Consider the following 19659-nt stretch of genomic DNA (forward strand, 5'->3'; position numbering starts at 1 on the left):
CTGACAAGAGAAGACTGAGGAGAAATAGGAGTTACGTAAGCAGTTCAGCCCTCTCTTATTCATCTGTTATAATTTCACTTTCTTGTCCTCACAGTGGTCCTATGGGGTCCCTGTTCTTTTTCTTGCTTGAAATATAACTAAAAAAGCCTTTTTTTTGTTATGTTTAGCATTTCTTGCTAGCCTAAGCTCATATTGAGCTTTAGCTTTTCTAACACTCCCCCTACAATTATTGGTTATTTTTTATATTCATCCTTGGTAATAAGGCCTTCCTTCCATTTCCTACATGACTCTTTTTTATTTCTCAAATCTTTTGACAACTGCTTATGGAGCCAACTTGGCTTCCTTAGGCTCCTTCCATCTTTTCTTCTCAAGGGAATTGTTTGTGATTGAGCCTTCAGTATTTCACTTTTAAGAAACCCCCAGCCCTCTTGGACTCCCATCTCTTTAAGTCTTTCTGACCACGGGACTCTACGCAACATACCTTTAAGTCTGTGAAAATCAGCTTTCCTGAAGTCCAGTCTATACATATGACTACGTAAAGGTTTTCTCTTTCCCACGATTGAAAATTCCAAAAGCACACGGTCACTGCTACCACGTGTGCCCACTACTTCCACCTCATCTACCAGTTCTTCCCTACTGGTGAGAATCAAGTCTAAAATAGCAGAGCCCCAGGTTCCCCTCTCTACTTTCTGGGAAATGAAGCTGTCGGCATGACAAGTTAAGAATTTAGCGGAGTTTGAATTTTTAGCGGAGTTGGTCTTTCAACAGATATCTGAGTAATTGAAGTCACCCATGACCACTGTTTCCCCCTTTTTTGAAAATTGTGTGATTTGGTCTAGCAGTATCTCATTCAAGTCCTCTGACTGGCTTGGTGGTCTATAGCAGACACCCATAATAATATCACTCTCATTTACCCAAATACAGTCAACTGAACTTTCATGCTCGGGTACCTGTATTTCTTCAGAAGTATAAAGATTCCTAACATATATTGCTACACCTCCCCCCTTCTTTTCTTGTCTGTCCCTTCTGAATAGATTGTACCCCTCAGTATTCCAATTGTGTATTCCAATTGTGAGTATTATCCCACCAAGTTTCTGTGATTCCTATTAGGTAATAGCCCCCTTCCTCTATTATGACTACTAGTTCCTCCTGCTTGTTTCCCATACTCTGTGCATTGGTGTAGAGACATTGTAGTCCATCCTTTGTGTCTCATGGTTTTGGTTTTTGAACTTCCTTGTAAGCTAGAAGTTCCCTGCTTAGGTGACATTCCCTGTAGATTTGAGATCTTCTCATGTTCAGATCTTGCCATCCCACCAAGTTCTGAATTTACATCTTGCTCCCCATTTGTGTCTAGTTTAAAGCCCTCTTCACCAGGTGTGCAAGGGTTCTCCCAAAAATACTTTTTTCCATCCCCTGTGAGGTGCACGCCATCTCCTGATAATAGCCCCTCATATTGACATCGTTGACCATGATCCAGAAATCCAAATTGTTCCCGACGACACCATTGATGTAGCCAGTCATTTACTTGCATAGTTTTTCTCTCTCTTCTATGCCTCGGCCACTTACAGGAAGGAGTAATGAAAACACAACCTGTGCTCCCAGGTCCTTTACCTTTTTACCCAGATCCACAAAGTCTTTAAAAATATTTTCCATGTTCTGCTGGGCAGTATCATTTGTTCCTACATGGATGAGAAGGAAGGGATGATCCGTAGGCTTGATGAGCTTGTCCAGCTGTTCTGTCACATCCTTGAGGCGTGCACCCGGTAGGCAGGAGACCTTTCGAAACAACAAGTCTGGTCTACACCTCTTAGCAAGGAATCCCCAATTACCAGTACCCGTTTCTTCGTACCCTTGGGAGCAGAACTAAAACTCTTTCTTGTGGGGGACTGTGAAGAGTTTCCTGAGCTCAGTGGGGTCAGCGGGGGAGAAGACCTAGAACTCTCACCTGTGGGGGCCTGAGACTTTTTTCCTGGTCTACGTTGGGGCTTGTTCTTCATGGGGGATTGCATATGCTCCTGGATTCCTGAATCAATCTCTTCAGGCAGACCTTGAAACCGATTGCTGAGCATTAGTGGGTCAGACCTTCTCCTTATTCTTCTACTCCTATATGTAACATTCTTCTAATTATTACCCTCCTGCATTAGGTGCTCCTGATTTTGTATTGATAGATTTCCCTTCTCCTGCAGTATAATCAATCGTTTCTCTAATCCTCGGACCTTCTCCTCCAGCAGAGCCACTAATTTGCACTTGCTGCATTTGAAAACATTGTCCCCCTGAGGTAAAATGACAAACATTCCGTAGATGGTACATGTCACTACGCAACCTTCTTCGGTCTTCATGCCACTTTGATCCATCTAAACTGCTCCACAAACAGTCCTACACTTCACTGAAACCTTCGGCTTGATCCTCAGGTGAAAAGCCAACAGCCAAGAGTCCTTTAGCTCTTGCTCTTGGCTCTTTACAGGGTATTATGGTTTAATTCAGACCCCAAGAGTCATTTGGGTTTTGTTGTGTTGCGCACACCAAAGGCGCACGCCTCTGGCAAGCAAGAGCCTTTTATAACACAAAGGCCTACTCAGCAGAGGGCGGAGCTAGCAGTCAGCTCCTGATTCGGCTCCTGAGAAATGTTCTCCTCCCAGCTCCTCCAAAGCATCCTTAACAGTCAGTAAAGCTAAAGGTATCCCCCCTGTGCAAGCACCAGGTCATGTCTGACCCTTGGGGTGACGCCCTCCAGCGTTTTCATGGCAGACTCAATACGGGGTGGTTTGCCAGTGCCTTCCCCAGTCATTACCGTTTACATTAACAGTCAGTAGGTGGGTGTCAATCGATGTTTGCAGCATCTCAGGTAGGGAGGCCAGACATTTTGGGTTGTGTTTCTAGGCTTCAGCCACAGGCCTGGAAGAACAGCTCTGTCTTACAGGCCCTGCAGAACTGTCTGAGGCCCCACAAGGCCCAGATCTCATTGGGTAGAGCATTCCACCAGGTCGGGGCCAGGGCTGAAAAGGCCCTGGTTGAGGCCAGTTTAAATTCTTTGGAGCCGGGGATCTTGAGCAAGTTTTCCTCACTAGATCTTAATCTTCTTGGGGGGACAGAGTGGCAGAGGCGGTCTTGCACTTATGAAAGTCCCAGACTGTTGAGGGCTTAGGCCCCCTACCACACATTTTAACCTGATGTAAATTCACACATCATTTTAAATTTATTACTTATTAAGGCTTTTATATCCCATCTTTCTTCATGGTATGTGGTGGCTTACATCCCCAGCTAAAAGCCGCAGCCCCCAAATCCCTCTCTCCCTTAGAGGGTGCCTGCCACTCAAAGGGGGGCCCACCTCACCTCTCCAGAGTACCCAATACACAGAGTTGGAGCCATGATGGAAAACACCCAGGCCCTGAGCGATGCCACAGAGATCACCCTGAATGACGGGATAGCGAACAGATATCTGCCTGGTGACCTATAATAGGCATATCCGAGCATGAAAGGGGATGGCCCTTCAATTCCCCCACTACCAACATTTGACATCGCTCTGTTAATCATAAGTGTTATTTGTTCCAATGTGGGCTACCAGTTGCCTAGCAACCTCAGAAATGGCCACTGAGATCTCAAGAGATCTGCATGGTGCAGGAGATCTTCATGGTGCAGGATAAGGGACCATGCCCTATGAAGATAGGTTAAGGGACTTGGGAATGTTCAGCCTGGAGAAAAGGAGGTTGAGAGGGGACATGATAGCCCTCTTTAAGTATTTGAAAGGTTGTCACTTGGAGGAGGGCAGGATGCTGTTTCTGTTGGCTGCAGAGGAGAGGACACGCAGTAATGGGTTTAAACTTCAAGTACAACGATATAGGCTAGATATCAGGAAAAAAAATTTCACAGTCAGAGTAGTTCAGCAGTGGAATAGGCTGCCTAAGGAGGTGGTGAGCTCCCCCTCACTGGCAGTCTTCAAGCAAAGGTTGGATGCACACTTTTCTTGGATGCTTTAGGATGCTTAGGGCTGATCCTGCGTTGAGCAGGGGGTTGGACTAGATGGCCTGTATGGCCCCTTCCAACTCTATGATTCTGTGATTCTATGATATGGGGACACAAGATGAACAATTTATCAATTCCTAAAGGATTCTGATTGGTAGGTCAAGAGGGGTTTTCTGGTTGCACAGAACCCAACAGCCATTGGGTGATACCTTGTGTTGTGGATTTAAATTAATCACCAACCTGAGTTCTCTGGAGAGGTGTCTGTCTTTTAAAAATCCATTTACATTTAACAATCACACCTTGCATGTTGTATCTTGATGCTTCAGCTGTTCTCTGCAGCCACTGCCTTTTACAGGTCTAATCTTGAATAGGAAATGAAGCTGGGGGACCCCATTCCCCTGACATCAACAGATGGAGCTCTAGCTTTCAAGGGAATTACTTTTCCATTATTTACCCCACCAAGATGCTCAGGAAATCATACTGTTTGTGTTTGCTGCCCTTAAAGAAACAGGAATATTCAGGTGGAAGGATGGGAAACAGAAGTTTGGGACTTAGAACTATAATAGATTTTTAGTCTGTTGGGCTAAAAAAATCCAAAGCAAAGTAATTCTGCTGTGGCAGCATTTGGATCTTTTAAGGCAGGGGTAGTCAAACTGTGGCCCTCCAGATGTTCATGCACTACAATTCCCAGGAGCCCCTGCCAGCATTTGCTGGCAGGGGCTCCTGGGAATTGTAGTCCATGGAAATCTGGAGGGCCACAGTTTGACTACCCCTGTTTTAAGGACTGTTAAGGCAAAGATCTTTGTTTGCATTTTGCTTCTAAATATGGAACAAACAGCCTGCTTCATGACCCAAAAATTGAAATAATAAAATATGACGCTTCTAGTAGTTAAGTGGGCCTTGGTCAAAGCCAAAGAAACCATGAAGTTATTTAGTTATTTGTGTATTTTACTGTCTTTCTCCCCAACGGACACCTAAAAAGAGCGTACACCGTTCTCCTTTATTTTATATTTGTTCATTTTTGTTATAACTAAGGGCTTATAAATCTGTACTTTATTCTGCATTAATAATTACATTTTCTCTCCCCACTGAGGAAGTTCAAAAGCCTGACTTTTTTATTCTAAAGGGGCTTTGATCCAGTCTATATAAGGTAAAGGTAAAGGTATCCCCTGTGCAAGCACCGAGTCATGTCTGACCCTTGGGGTGACGCCCTCTAGCGTTTTCATGGCAGACTCAATACGGGGTGGTTTGCCAGTGCCTTCCCCAGTCATTACCGTTTACCCCCCAGCAAGCTGGGTGCTCATTTTACCGACCTCGGAAGGATGGAAGGCTGAGTCGACCTTGAGCCGGCTGCTGGGATTGAACTCCCAGCCTCATGGGCAAAGCTTTCAGACGGCTGCCTTACCACTCTGCGCCACAAGAGGCTCATAGTCTATATAAAAAAAGGAATTGGTGGGGGCTCTACCCAAGGTTAATTTCCATCAGTCAATTTCCGAGTCCGGCAAAAGGATAACTTGCCACAATCTGTATCCTCTCTTGAAGGGCGGTGTGTGTAGCAGGATGCTGGACTAGATGGACTGCGGGTCTGATCCCCAGCTGCCACCTGGAGATTGGCAACCCTAGCTCAGGTAGCCTTCCAGAGCTGGGAGGATCACTGCCTACACTTTCTGAGATGCATCCAGGGGTCCCCTCAAGGTTCTTTCAAGGCTGGGACCAGTCATTCCGTTCCTGCTGCACACATTTTCCTTCAGAATGACTTTACATTTCATTTGGAACATCAGCACATTTATAAAAACAGGCTCAGTTCCTGCCCCCCCTCCTGCCCCCCCCCAGCTACTACCCTGGCTGTAAAGCTGCGCCTTTGTTATTTTGTCGTGAACAAATTTAGCTCTAGTGCCGTGCAGCTGGTCCCACCGGCTGAGCAATTTATGGAGCGACGAGAAGCAAGGACAGAGCCTGACTATCGATCCGCTGGGGAGCCAGCGCCACTTGCATCGGTAGCGAGTCCAAAGCAGCACCGAGGGATTCGAAGGCGGCACCACTGAGTCCAAGAAAAGCAGCTGCATCTGACTTTGTCCGGCAGCATTTTTGGTCTGCGTGTGCCTGAACAGGCTTCACTACAACCGATTTCACTTTCCCAGCCCCAGGGGCTAGTCAGAGTTTAGATTCGTCCGGCCTCTCTCGCCAGAACCGGAACCTGCAGCTGGTCTTGGTCTGGATTGTAGGGATCCCCCAGAATCACAGCTTATCTTCACGCGACTGAGATCAGATCCCTTGGAGAAAAGGGCTGCTTTGGGCCCACAGAGATCCCTGCCCCCCCCGCCTCCAGGAGTCTCAAACTGTAGCTGGCAACCCCACCCCCTCCCTCCAACCAGTGGCTGACGGGGGGGGGGGGGGCTGGCAACCCTATCTGGTGATGAGCCTGTGGAGGGCAGGTTTGGGGAGGGGGGGGTGCAATGCCATGGTGTCAATCCTCCAAAGCAGCCCTTTTCCCCAGGGAATATATATTAATATATATAACATAAACCAATACAACAACAACAATAATCTAAATAACCCAATTCCAGTGATCTTAAACAACAATATAACAGGAACGGAACTTAGCTAGGACCCTTAGAGAGGTCAGGCTGCTTCAGGCCATGGAAGGGATTTCTGAGGGGGGACCTGTGGTCGGTCTCAAGCAAATGCCTGGTGGAGGAGCTCCCTTTTGCAGGCCCTGCGGAATTTTGGGAGTTTGGACAGGGCCCTGATCTCTTCAGGGAGCTCGTTCCACCAGGTGGGGGCCAGGATGGAAAAAGCTCTCGGCCTCGTTGAGGACCGACATGCTTGTTTCGGGCCAGGGATCACCCGCCAGTTGGCAGTAGTGGAGCGTAATGCTCTTTTGGGGGTATAGGCGGAGAGACGGTCCCTCAGGTACACTGGGCCCAGACCGCGTATGGCCTTGAAGGTAAGAACCAAAACCTTAAGCCTGATCCGGAATTCAATTCGGAGCCAGCTGAGTTGTTGAAGTATTGGCCGGATATGAGATCTCCACGGTGTGTGAGTGAGAATCCTGGCTGCTGGGTGCCGCACCAATTGCAGTTTCCGGGTCAAGGCTAAGGGTTGGCCTGCATAGAGGGAGTTACAGAAGTCCAGTCTAGAGGTGACCGTCGCATGGATCACTGTGGCTGGGTGTTCTGGTGCCAAGGCGGGCGCTAGTAGCTTGGCTTGGCGCAGGTGGTAGAAGGCCTGCTGTGCTACTCTTACGACCTGCGCCTCCATGGAGAGGAAGGCCTCGAGGATCACCTCCAGATTTCTGGCAAGAGATAGGGAGAGATCTGCAGGTGCTACCTGAGGAACATGGGGAGGGAGGTATTCTCATGTGTATCCCACCCAGGACTAGTCCCAGGCTGCAGGGAGACCAGAGCCAAGAATCCCCCTTCACACTGGGCTGGAGAAGAACTGGTGGCACCCCTTTGCTTCTGAAGAAGCTTCTAGATCAGCATCACTTTATAATTACATTGATGTAAAAATGAACACACTTCCATAGAAGTGTAAGGAACCTCTAGCTACATGTTTACTTTGCATGTGCTACATCTGTATGTGCTTGATTCCAGCCCAGGAGCACCTTCGGGAGCAAAGGATTTCCACGGGGTAGATTTTCAGGAGTCAAAGCTCTCTTTATCAGATACGAGTCGAAGGAAGCTCTGGCGCCTCAAACGCTCGTGTCCCAAAAATATTATTGGGCTCTAAGGAGCAACTCGGACTTGAATCTAGTGGAATCTAGATCAAGAATAAACCCACCTCTTCAGATGCAATGAAAGAAAAACTATAGAAGTGAACAGACTGCTTGATGCCCCTCTGTTTCTACACCAACTTCCTGCATTGCAGCGTTTTTAGGCAATGCTTTTAAGAATTAATTCTGTTCTTAATGAACTGGAGAAACACTGTTGTACCATAGCTATATCTTTAACCCACTCCTAGCGGAGTGGATTAAATAATTCAGTAAGGGCCCCGAGGGCAGGGCCTGTCCATGATGAGGAAGGGTGCCAATAGGTCCCTGGCCAACGGACTGACTAATCGGGAGGCGCAAAGCCTCAGCTGAATGCCCCCGCACGCCGCCATTACCTCCTTTGCCTTCCGCCTGGCTGGTCGCTGCAGCGCCGCCCACCCAGGAAGCCCTGGCCACCGCCTTCCTCGCGCCGACTCGCACCGCCTCCAAATTGAGAAAGACCGAGGAAGGCCTGGCCGCCATCATCCTCGCGCCCTCGCACCGCCTCCTGATCGAAAAAGGCCGAGGAAGGGCCGCCCGCCATCGTCCTCGCGCCCCCTCCAGCCCCGCCAGCCTCTAAAACGCCTGGCCCTGGCCCATACGGCCGGGACCGGCCCACGCCGCCACCCGCAGTCGCTGCACACACCGCCGCCCGCACCGCCGGCACTGCGCGAACATGACCCACCCATCCCACCCATCCTCGGAGCGTCGAGAACATGGCGCCTTGGAGCTTCAGGGCCTACGCCGAACGCCATACGATGGGCCCCTCACCTGCGCTATCACCTCCTCCAACGCCAAGGTAGGCCACGCTGCGCCATGGGGGAGCACAGGATGAGCCGCCGCTCACTCGCATCCCGCCCCTCGCCCACCCTCACCTCCCGGCACGCCCCGCAAGACTCCCTCGCCCCGCTAGCTCCTGCTGCATTCAGCCTGCAGCGGGCTTATTTACTAGTCATTATATTCTGTATATTTTTAATTGCCAATAAGGGCTGCTGCACTTACTCTGGAAGTGTGCCTGCCCATGAAAGCTTATACCTTGAATACAATATGGTTGGTCTTCCAGGTGCCCCTGAACTCTCACGTTGTCCTGCTGCTTCAGACCCCCACAGCCACTCACCTGAGAACGTTTTTAGATGTATCTGTTCTATTTTTACGAAACCGCTGGCTCTATCTTTACTTTGCTGGAGCTTTCACAATTCACACGTACCAAGAATTCACACGAGAAGGAAGGCGTCATGGAATCGCCCGATCTCATCACATTTCAGAAGCTAAGCAGACTTGGGAGACCACCAAGGAAGGCCACGGCAAACTTTCTCTGCTTCTGACTTGTCTGGGAAGGAAGCCCCTTGCTGGGGTTGCCCTAAGTTGGCTAAAACTTGACAGCCCTTTACATGCACACACACACACACACACACACACAACATTCATAAGAGACTCCTCCCCGCTTTTAAATTGATCCAGCCCCTGTGATTTCCCTCCCTTGGGTATACCTGTTTCCTCTTACCTGTGGGAGCAGACCTTGCTTTGGCAAATAGGAGTTTCTCTTTCACTGTCTTCTTCTAAAGATACAGAGATCAGATCCATTCCTACAGGGAAAGGCACAGGGAAAGTTTTCAGCAAAGTAGACATCTCCCCATCACCTGTAAGACTTACATCTGCATTCTAATTCATGGTGGAGGGACTTTTCAGTGGCAGCCCCAGGATCATGGAATAACCTCTCCTAGGCGGGGTGCCCGGCCTCCTCACTCTCAAAGGGGAAGACGGTTTTATTTAAGAGCACATTTGGTTAAGTCTACCAGGAATCCTGAATCGTGACTTGAAATGTTGGTGTTATGTATTTAAAATGTATGTTATTTTATGTATTTTATTTGTTTATGATCTAAACTGCCCCAAACTCCAGGAGTAAGAAAATGGCTAATAAATGTTTTAAATAAAATAATAAATAAGAGCTATCTAGCCAGGGTGATCCGAGAACTGGAGAGAGATTGCTGCAAACAAAGCCCCATTCTGGCTTGTCTGTTGGGGAGGATTCTTCACCCCGTAATGCATGCAGACCCCCAGCAGATCGCAAGATGAACTATTCTTTCAGAAACCCTGGCTAGCTGGGAAGAAGAATTCTGTTGCACATCTATCTGATAATGTGGGTGTGACTTATGAAAATGTGTTCTGAAATACACATTGTTGGTTGCTAAGTTGCCACTCAACTTTGGGGTTTGGCCATCCGGCTCCCCCAACAAAAGAATCTACAGCATTTTTATTTTATTTACTGTTGTGAGCCAACATGAGCCAGCTGGCCTGGGAGCAGTGGCCTATAAGATTAATAAAAAAATAAATAAATAGAGATAAGGCAGCAGATTTTAAAATGGGTGATCTGGAATCATCTGGAGAACAATCTGTTCATCCAGGGAAGTCAACATGGATTTGTCTCCCACATGTCCTGCCAGACCAGCCTGGTTTCCTTCGTTGACTGAGTGACGGGCTTATTAGATTGTGGAACCTCTGTGGATGTTGTTTACCCAGATTTCAGTCAGGCTTCTGACATGATGTTTCCCATGATGTTCTGATGAGTACACTGGAGGACTGTAGACTGGATTTTCAAATGGTTAGGTGGACAGGGAAATGCTAGAAAACTGCACCCTCAGAGTGGTTGTCAGTGGTATTTCATCAGAGTGGAGGGAGGTGCAGTTTTGGAGGCCTCACTTCAAAAAGGATGCGGACAAAATTAAGAGGGTGCAGAGGAGAGCAACAAGAATGATATGGGGCCTGGGGACCAAACCCTACGAGGAAAGGCTGAGGGACTTGGGAATGTTCGACCTGGAGAAGAAAACGTAGAGTGGGAACCAGATGGCTCTCTTGAAGTATTGGAAAGGTTGTCACTTGGATGCAGGCAGGGAAAGATTCCTGTTGGCAGCAGAGGACCCACATGAGTGGAGGTCCTCCACTATGTGGAGAATGATATCGGCTAGATATCGGGGGGAAAGTAGTTTTTCTTGATGTAGTTCAGCAGTGGAATGGGCTGCCTGAGGAGGTGGGGAGCTCCCCTCACTGACGGTCTTCAAGCAGCGGCTGGACAGATCCTTCTCCTGGATGCTCCTGCACTGAGCAGGGGGTGGACTAGAGGGCCTGATTGGCCCCTTCCCACTCTGGGGTTCTGTGCATTCTTCAGCTGCCTCCTAACTGGCAAAGTGTGGTCAGTGGGGAACCGATTTCTGTACCAGGTCAAACCTGCTGTCATTTTTTGTAAATATATCTCTATCTCCTGCAGGGGGCCCCAGATGCTAATTAAACAAGAATCCAGCCACTGTTTGGATGACCTTGATCCCTTAAGCCCAATTGGCCGCATTCTGTTTCAGCTTTTAGCAACTTCATTGTCTGGCTCTCTCACACACTGGGATGGGCACAAACCTACGCTGCAGCATTTGAAACGCTGTCTGATCGCAGCTCTGCCGCCTCCCTTAGAATCATAGAATAAAAGAGTTGGAAGGGACCTCCTGGGTCATCTAGTCAAACCCCCTGCACTATGCTGGACACTCACATCCCAATCGCTCATCCACTGTAACCAGCCACCCTCTTGAGCCTTCACAGAATCAGCCTCCCCATCAGATGGCCATCTAGCCTCTGTTTAAAAATTTCCAAAGATGGAGAACCCACCACCTCCCGAGGAAGCCTGTTCCACTGAGAAACCGCTCTAACTGTCAGGAACTTCTTCCGGAGGTTCGGATGGAATTTCTTTTGAATTAATTTCATCCCATTCGTTCTGGTCTGTCCCTCCGGGGCAAGAGGGAACAATTCTGCTCCATCCTCCATATGGCAGCCTTTTAAATACTTGAAGATGGCTATCAGATCCCCTCTCAGTCGTCTCCTCTCTAGGCTAAACAGACCGAGCTCCCCCAACCTTTCTTCATACGTCTTGGTCTCCAAACCCCTCACCATCTTTGTTGCCCTCCTCTGGACACGTTCCAGTTTGTCAACATCCTTCCACAAGAATACTTTTAAACATACCTCCCATCCACGAGAATATGAGCTGCTTTTAAACACAGGTAGTAGAAGATAGAATAGACACAGGAATGATAAACATGTAGTCCAAGGAGAAACAGAGATCCTTTAATACCTTCTTTTTTTGGGGGGGGGGGAGAAATCACTAGGCAAGATCATAAGCATGTGCAATGCTATGCATATTAATGTTTATTTTTAACATTCACACAGATATTTTCTAAGAGCTCAACAGAATTAGTAAAAAACTCAGCTCCAGCAGCATCAGATATAATTTTCCCATCTGGAATAAAATGAATGGAGGCAATAAATACTGCTCTGGTTTATGAGTTGGGGGTGGGAAATGCAAACAGGCTTTGGATGTTGCTAACGGAATCTTGCAGGGCAAATTAACTCTTTGAACCATTTGTATGCCTCAAACTGCAGGCCTTGATAGCTCCAAAGAGAGAGGAGGCGTCACAAAGGGGGGTGGGTGGGTGGGAGTAATTTCAGGAACCCTTAGGATGAGCTCAACTGGGCACATTTCCAGGAACCGGGCATTGCTGCTGATTGGGGGGGAAATGTCAAGACATTAATGTAATTTGGTATTCGCAGTTTAATTATGCACATTTTGAGAAAAGAAGGCGCCCCTCGTGACTTCTAAGAGTTTATCAGTGATGTCCTGAGGCTGTTTTCAAGCATCTGGAGTGACAAAAAAAACAATATACTGGCAAAACATGGAGATAAACAAGTTGCTTAAATTACAAGAGAAAGCCATGTCTCTTGTTGAGTTTTGTTTTGTAGCTTACAGTCATAGCCTTTTCTGAAGCAAAGGACTATCCTGCAAATTATAAATAAAATAATTAAATTAAAACGTATGCTTTAGCCCACTGAATTGTTTGTCCCAACAGTGATGGCCGGGTGAGCAGCCCAGAAATGATGCCCTTCTGCATTAATCGCCTCGCTATGAAATGTCTCTTCTCCCTAAATGCCATCCCTGATGTGCCTTGTTTAGAATGTATCTAGCATGAACAGCACTGTTGAATAAGCAGCATTTTTTGTTCTTAAAGGCTCCTGTAAGATGAGAAGCAGGAAATAACGGCAATTAGTGATATTGCAAGTCTCATCACAACCTTCTGGCAGGAAAGCACGGAAAGCACCCTAGCTCCCTACCTTCTGCTTTGATGACCATCACCTTTTTCTCCAGGTCAATCAAGGGTTGTATAAGGCATAGTCTTGGTTCCTGCTTCTGTGTAATGCAGACTCCATTCTGATTCACAACCATCCAGCCCCGGTCATACAGCAAGCCTTGGTTTCCAATGGGCCACTGGGCAACCTAACATGAAGAAAAGAACATGTTGAATTTCAACAGGAAGAAGGAGAAGGAGAAGGAGAAGGAGAAGGAGAAGGAGAAGGAGAAGGAGAAGAAGAGTTGGTTCTTATATGCCGCTTTTCCCTACCCAAAGGAGGCTCCAAGCGGCTTACAGTCGCCTTCCCATTCCTCTCCCTGCTGGAAGCCTGCTGGAACCTGAAAGGCTAAACGTCCCGATTCCCACAGGACATTTCCCAAGTCAAAAGCCACTTCATCAGATACACCGTTTCTCACATTTTCAATGGAATTCTTTACAGAGCATTCCAAAGGAGGCTTCACCACAGGTCTATACGGGGCCTTGCAATATCAGCCATTTTATTCCCAATCCCTTTTCTGATAATTCCTAATACAAAGGTTGCTCTTTTCACTGCTGCAGCACATGGGCTTGACATGTTCATTGAGTGATCTGCTATGCAACAGCTGGCACCACAACACAAGGATCTTCACTGCATGATTGAAGATGGCGAGAAACTATTTTTAAACAGTATGTTCACACTAAAACACATCTTCAAACATAGTTCCTACCTGAAATCCTGAAGAGCTACTGTTAGTTATTCACAACCTCACTCTCTGACATTTTGGGCTTGGCTCCGCCTTCTTTGATAGCCATTTTGTGGCCGCACCCACCACCCTGTGTCAAAACGCCAAAGGTGCTAACAAACTCAAAAAGGTTGGAAACCGCTGCTTTAGGTATTCCGCTGCCTTCTGACAAGAGGGAGAATTCCTTCCTTTTTTTGTTTTTACAAGGGGAACGTTCCATAGCCAGAAAAACTGGAATTGCCCTTATCTGCAACTATTGTTCATCAGGTATTTTCTGTGCAGGCACACATTGGGACTGAGCATGAGAAGGCCTGCCTTGGAGAGGTTATACAGCTAAAAACCACCAGAGGGTACTGCTCACCAGAGTCAGATGGAAATGTTCCTGTCAAAATGGTCACATGCTCCTGCATGCCAGAGTCTTCTTTTCTTCAGTTCCTCCTACGCTACCACCAAACAAGAGAGCTACAGGTGCTCACAGCTAGGAAGGAGGGAGGGAATGTGTGCCTGAACAGAAGACACTCAATGATCAATAGTTACAGGTAAGTAGAACTCTGCTGTTCATCATTGATCTTCTGTGCAGTCCCACATTGGGTGGACTGTGGCTTGTCAAGGCTCACTCGAAGAGCAACTGAAGGACTGCTTTTCCCACTTAAGCCTCTCCTCTTGGTTGCAGGTTGAGCATGAAACGACTGATGAATGTGTCAGCCAAGGACCATGTAGTCATGCTACAAATTGCTGTTAAAGGAATTGCTGTCTAGAAAGGCCTCTGAAGAAACCTGAGCCCTTACTGAATGTGTAGCTCCACCACTCAGAGTAAACCCTCATTAAATAGATTTCAGAAAGACATGCTAGGGATTGTTCTCTATTAGTTAGGAATATATAAAGAGAATACTGTTACAGCGCAGTTGACTGGAGACATGTGAGGAGTTTAAAATTCCAGTGGATTCCAGTCAGCTAAAGTATTTATTGCAGTTGAGATTAAATACTCTTTTATTTATACTGTCTGGAGTAAAGTCATGGAATGTGACTAGCCTGAAACTGTGCTAAAGTTATGAATATTTAAAATTTACCTTTTTTCATTTTGCAGTAAAAATTTATGTGCATCAAACTTTTATGCTTCTAAATGCATATATAAGACAACATCACGTACCATAGCAACCAATAAATCTTGGCTTTAGTTTTCTCTCTGCCCCTTCAATGAGACGACTGCATGTTATCCTGGAACTTCCTGGGAAACATCGCCTCTTACCGTGGTCAAAATATCTCTGCAAGTCTCGTTTGCCTCAAATATGTTTTGTAAAATAATTTTTATCCTGTTTTCAGGGTTTTCTGTCATATGCCATTGTTATGAACTCTTGTTCATTTCAGAAACATTTATTGCCTTCATATTGGCTTTGCCCAGATCTGGATGGCCCACATTAGCTTGATGTTATCAAATCTCAGAAGCTAATCAGGGATGACCCTGGTCAGCACTTGGATGGGAGACCACCAGGGTTGCTATGCAGAGGCAGGCAATGGCAAACAACCTCTGTTCACCTCTGCCTGGAGCAGGATGACCCAGGATAGCCCAATCTCATCACATTTCAGAATACGCAGGATCAGCTCTGGTCAGTACTTAGATGGGAGACCACCAAAAAGTCCAGAATTGCTATACTGAGGCCAGGGAATGGCAAACCACCTCTAAGTCCTTGAAAACCTTGAAAACCTATATGGCAACTAATGGGGTCACCATAAGTCCGCTGTGATTTAGTGGTACTTTCCATACCCCTTTTTTAGTGTTTGATATTTCACATCACCATCAGGTATACTAATGTGGGCAAGAATTTCGCAGAAGAAATGGAGTAGCCGTCATAATCAATAAGAGAGTAGGAAAAGCAGTCTTGGGATACAATCGACAAAATGACAGAATGATCTCAGTTCGAATCCAAGGCAAACCATCCAACATCACAGTGATCCAGGTCTATGCCCCAACCACTGCTGCTGAAGAGGATGAAGTTGACCAGTTCTATGAAGCCCTACAACACCTCCTAGAAGCAACGCCAAAAAATGATGTGCTTATCATCATGGGGGATTGGAATGCTAAAGTAGGAAGCCAAAAGATAACCGGGATAAGAGGCAAGTTTGGCCTCAGAGTACAAAATGAAGCAGGGCACAGGATGGTAGAATTTTGTCAAGAGAATACAATGGTCATAGCAAACACTCTTTTCCAACAACCCAAGAGACTTCTTGTTGCAAAATTTAGGCTCAAATTGAAGAAGGTAGGGAAAAGCACGAGGCCACTCAGGTATGAACTAAATCACATCCCTGACGAATATACAGTAGAGGTGACAAATAGATTTAAGGAATTAGATTTGATAGGCCAAGTGCCTGAACAACCATGGATGGAGGTTCACAACATTGTACAAGAGGTAGCACCTAAAACCATCCCAAAGAAAAAGAAATGCAAGAGAGCAAAATGGCTGTCTGAGGAAGCTTTACAAATAGCTGAGGAGAGAAGGGAAGTGAAAGGCAAGGGAGAAAGAGAAAGATACACCCAACTGAAAACTATGTCTCAGTCAGCTTTCAGGCTCCTGCTATGAATCCGGGTCACAACTTGTTTAAAGCATGCTGCTTGCCTCCTCTCACATGCAATCACTTGGGTGCACACTGAACAGGCCCACGATTCATTGGCGCTAACATGAATGGTCAGATGAAGCAAAACACCATCCTTCAACTATTGGTTTAGAATGGGTTGCACGTCCCCCAGATTAGAATCAAACAGTTGGAAGGGACCTCCAGGCATGTCTAGTCCAACCCCCTGCAGAAGGGAGGCAATTCACAACTACCTGCCCACCCACAGCGACCCCAGTGCCATGCCCAGATGATGCTACTCCCCCAAGAAAGCCAGAATCCCTGGCCAGTCTGGCTTGGAGGAAATTCGGCTTCTGATCCCAAAGTGGCGATCTCCATTAATGGAAACCCTTACTAGCTTCCAAGTGAATACCAGCACTGACAAAGTCCTTGGTTCGTTAATGAAAGTAATTTGTTCCAGGGAAGGGAAGGAATATGGGCACACAGCAAGCACATTCAAGGCTAGCCCCCAAGCTGTTAACCGGAGTTAGCGGGAGCCAAAATGACACTTCTCCCCGCACTCAGTGGCCTCTTGCTTCTCTGATTCAGAGAATATCAGCTATGACTAAATCCCATGGACTTAAGTCAGTCAGCGTGATTAATTTCCCCTTTTGATGTCAATAAGACTCTTCAGGCTTTTTCTGGATTGGAAACTTTTGCTTGGGCTTTCCCATGTTCACATTTCCTCACTTGTATGTTCTTGTTGTTTCGGGGGGGTGGGGGCAGGGGTGAGGTGTCTGTTCTGCATGCAGATTTGCTCCCTCTCATGGTCAATTCGATATTACATTATGTCATGTCCAGCGTACCTCCCTGCAGATTTAAACTACAGATTTTGATGCATTACCTTGCCTTCAGCAGATGTATTTCTGTGTCACAAAAATTTCAGATTGAACCTGGTCTCTCCATTTTCCAAGGGTGAGCCTTTGAATTGAGCACTGTACTCACAGTGCAAGAGTAAGGCGTTATTTACACTTAAAGAAAAATGTGACTGCCTTGATAATATTCCCTGTTACATTTTACTTCAAACTGCCAGGCAACTAAAAATCTTCTTATTAAACAGAACACATTTTAAAAGCATGTGAACAGTCAATAGCTTTGACCTCAATTTTCATTCTGATGCAGGACTGTGACCCACACTATGAGGTTTTCATAAAAGAAAGTATAATAATATTGACATTCATTAAAGCACTGTAAAATACATTGCAGAGGAAAGCCAGATTCTAGGTCACTGTGCCGACCAGCCACTATTTCATTATGTGCAAAAAGATGGGGAAAAGCCGCACACAAGGTGGCAGTGTTATTAGCAGGGAGAGGGGAGGAGGCAATTAAAATCGGCAGAGTGAACTTTCAGATTGTCCTACAACACTTAAATGCCACATTTCTGTTGCAAATATATTTTAATGATAACATTTCTTTGTAATGCAAATCGGCATCCTCCCAATGATACCATGTTAATCAAGTTGTTCCTCAATTGCCACCCACACACCGTTGCCTGCAGCCCTGCCGTGCCAGTGAATACAAGCATGCTCATTATGGAATTAGTTCTTAGGTAGGCAGTGAGATCATTAGCTATTCATTCCCGAGCAAGATTGTGTGACGTGGTGGAACCATCAAAAATTAATGTAGTTCTAGATACCAAGAGTCTCAGTCTAGTGGGAATACTCTTGAAATACCCAACTTTGGGCATGTTTACACAGTCATCCGCCCTGGGACAATAACTCAGGCAACCTTACAAAATCAAGATGCAACACTGCTCAATAAATCCCCCCCCCTTAAAGGAAAGGCTGTTGGAGTGTGACAACAGGGTCGCCTTTAATTACGCTCAGCACCCCACAATTAAGAAGAGAGCCTCTGCCCATCAATCCCCCCCCAAAAAATCTCTATGCAGAAATCTCAATATTCAGAGATACACAGGGCAGACAGCGCCGTGCAACACTTCCAAAATAGCTCTGAAAACATTTACCTCAAAGGCAGCACAAGATTTGATCGGGTAGAGATAAATGTTGGTGACAGTTACTGGCATGCCATGACTCTCTTGCGCTTCTGCTGAATGCCCAGAGATTCCAGTCACGTCCCTTTCTGAATGTCCTTCAGCGTGCTGTGGACAGACCGAGGTCCCCCCCGAAGGAGAACGGGTGTGAAGCGGAGAGCCTTTGGGGATTGTCTTCAGAGGCAGCTCATTGACAACGTTGCTCTCACAAGTGAAGCCGTTTTCTCTGGGAGATGCTGTCACGGGCGTAACATTCTCTGCTTGAGAAGGAAGATGAAGCAAGTTGCAACCACAGAGTCTGGTGGCAATAACAAACTTCAGGAAGGTTTGGGCATCTTCAAATGTGGACATATATCCAAAGGAGATCCGCACAGACCCGGTGGGACGTCCGTCAATCACATCTATGTCATCTCCACAGACGTGGCCGGCCTAGTTAGGTGAAACAAAGTGCTGTGAACATTTCTTTTTTTTTTGGGGGGGGGGGGGGATAAAAGTATGAAATTTTTTATTATTTTTACAGTAACAGATTCCGTCCAAACACAAAGATGAAGGGATTGTGAGTGGCAAGGGAATCCCTCAAGATACTGCCCACCTGAGTAAGCAGGTCCCCTTATTTTGTGTCATGTCCTCCGGAGATAGCCTCCCAGAGCTCAAATCCACACCCTCCCTAGACAAACCTGCCAGGACCCACCATTACAGAATTTCTCGATTGCCTTGGAAGGGTTGCCCAAATAGGTGGGAGAATCTTTTATATAGCATTTATTGGGTGATATGGCCAGAGATGGTCATGTTGACCTCCCCCCCGCAAAAAAATAGCCAATGATAGGTCTAGAGACGATGGGAAGGGGCGGGGTCCCAGGTAGGCGTTAGTCATTTTTGTTAGTCCTTAAGCTGCTCCTAGACTCTTGCTCTTTTCTACAGCTTCCCATCTTGGTCCATCTTTTGGGCTGGCAATCGTGACTGGCTAGCCCAGGGGTAGTCAAACTGCGGCCCTCCAGATGTCCGTGGACTACAATTCCCAGGAGCCCCTGCCAGCATTTGCTGGCAGGGGCTCCTGGGAATTGTAGTCCACGGACATCTGGAGGGCCGCAGTTTGACTACCCCTGGGCTAGACGGCATCAGTAGTCATCGCTGACCCAAACCCTTTCTGACCTGGAGGTTCTTCCGGATGTCATCATCGCTAATCCCCAAATGCTGCTGACAAGCTCCAGTATTACAGAAGCAGCCTGTGCGGATGTGGATGTTATAGAGTCCGGCCAATCTGTCCACCTGGTGTTTGGCGGGATCAAAGAAAGAAAGACTGAATGAATCTATATAATAAAAGGTGTCAATTAAGAATACGGTAGAATATATATTCTTTTCAATTTAGTTTAACCTTCACGAGATACTACAGGGAGAAATGCATGGTATTTTAAATATGGCTTCACATTGGGGGAAATTGCTGATAAGAAAAGTGTTATT

General features: G+C 46.7%; 1 protein-coding gene across 2 annotated transcripts in view; it reads right to left on the reverse strand.

Moving 5' to 3' along the window:
- MOCOS (molybdenum cofactor sulfurase) overlaps positions 1-19659 on the reverse strand; it is an 81242-nt gene that overhangs the window by 11761 nt on the left and 49822 nt on the right. For both annotated transcript variants that reach the window (XM_077302892.1, XM_077302893.1), the window contains exons 7-10: positions 19351-19467; positions 18172-18627; positions 12860-13022; positions 9219-9300 (exon numbers count right to left, since the gene is read on the reverse strand). In XM_077302892.1, the coding sequence (XP_077159007.1) occupies positions 9219-9300; positions 12860-13022; positions 18172-18627; positions 19351-19467 (818 nt within the window). The remainder of the gene's footprint in view (positions 1-9218; positions 9301-12859; positions 13023-18171; positions 18628-19350; positions 19468-19659) is intronic.

Source organism: Paroedura picta, chromosome 11, assembly GCF_049243985.1.
Source record: "Paroedura picta isolate Pp20150507F chromosome 11, Ppicta_v3.0, whole genome shotgun sequence".
Classification (NCBI taxonomy): Eukaryota; Metazoa; Chordata; class Lepidosauria; order Squamata; family Gekkonidae; genus Paroedura; species Paroedura picta.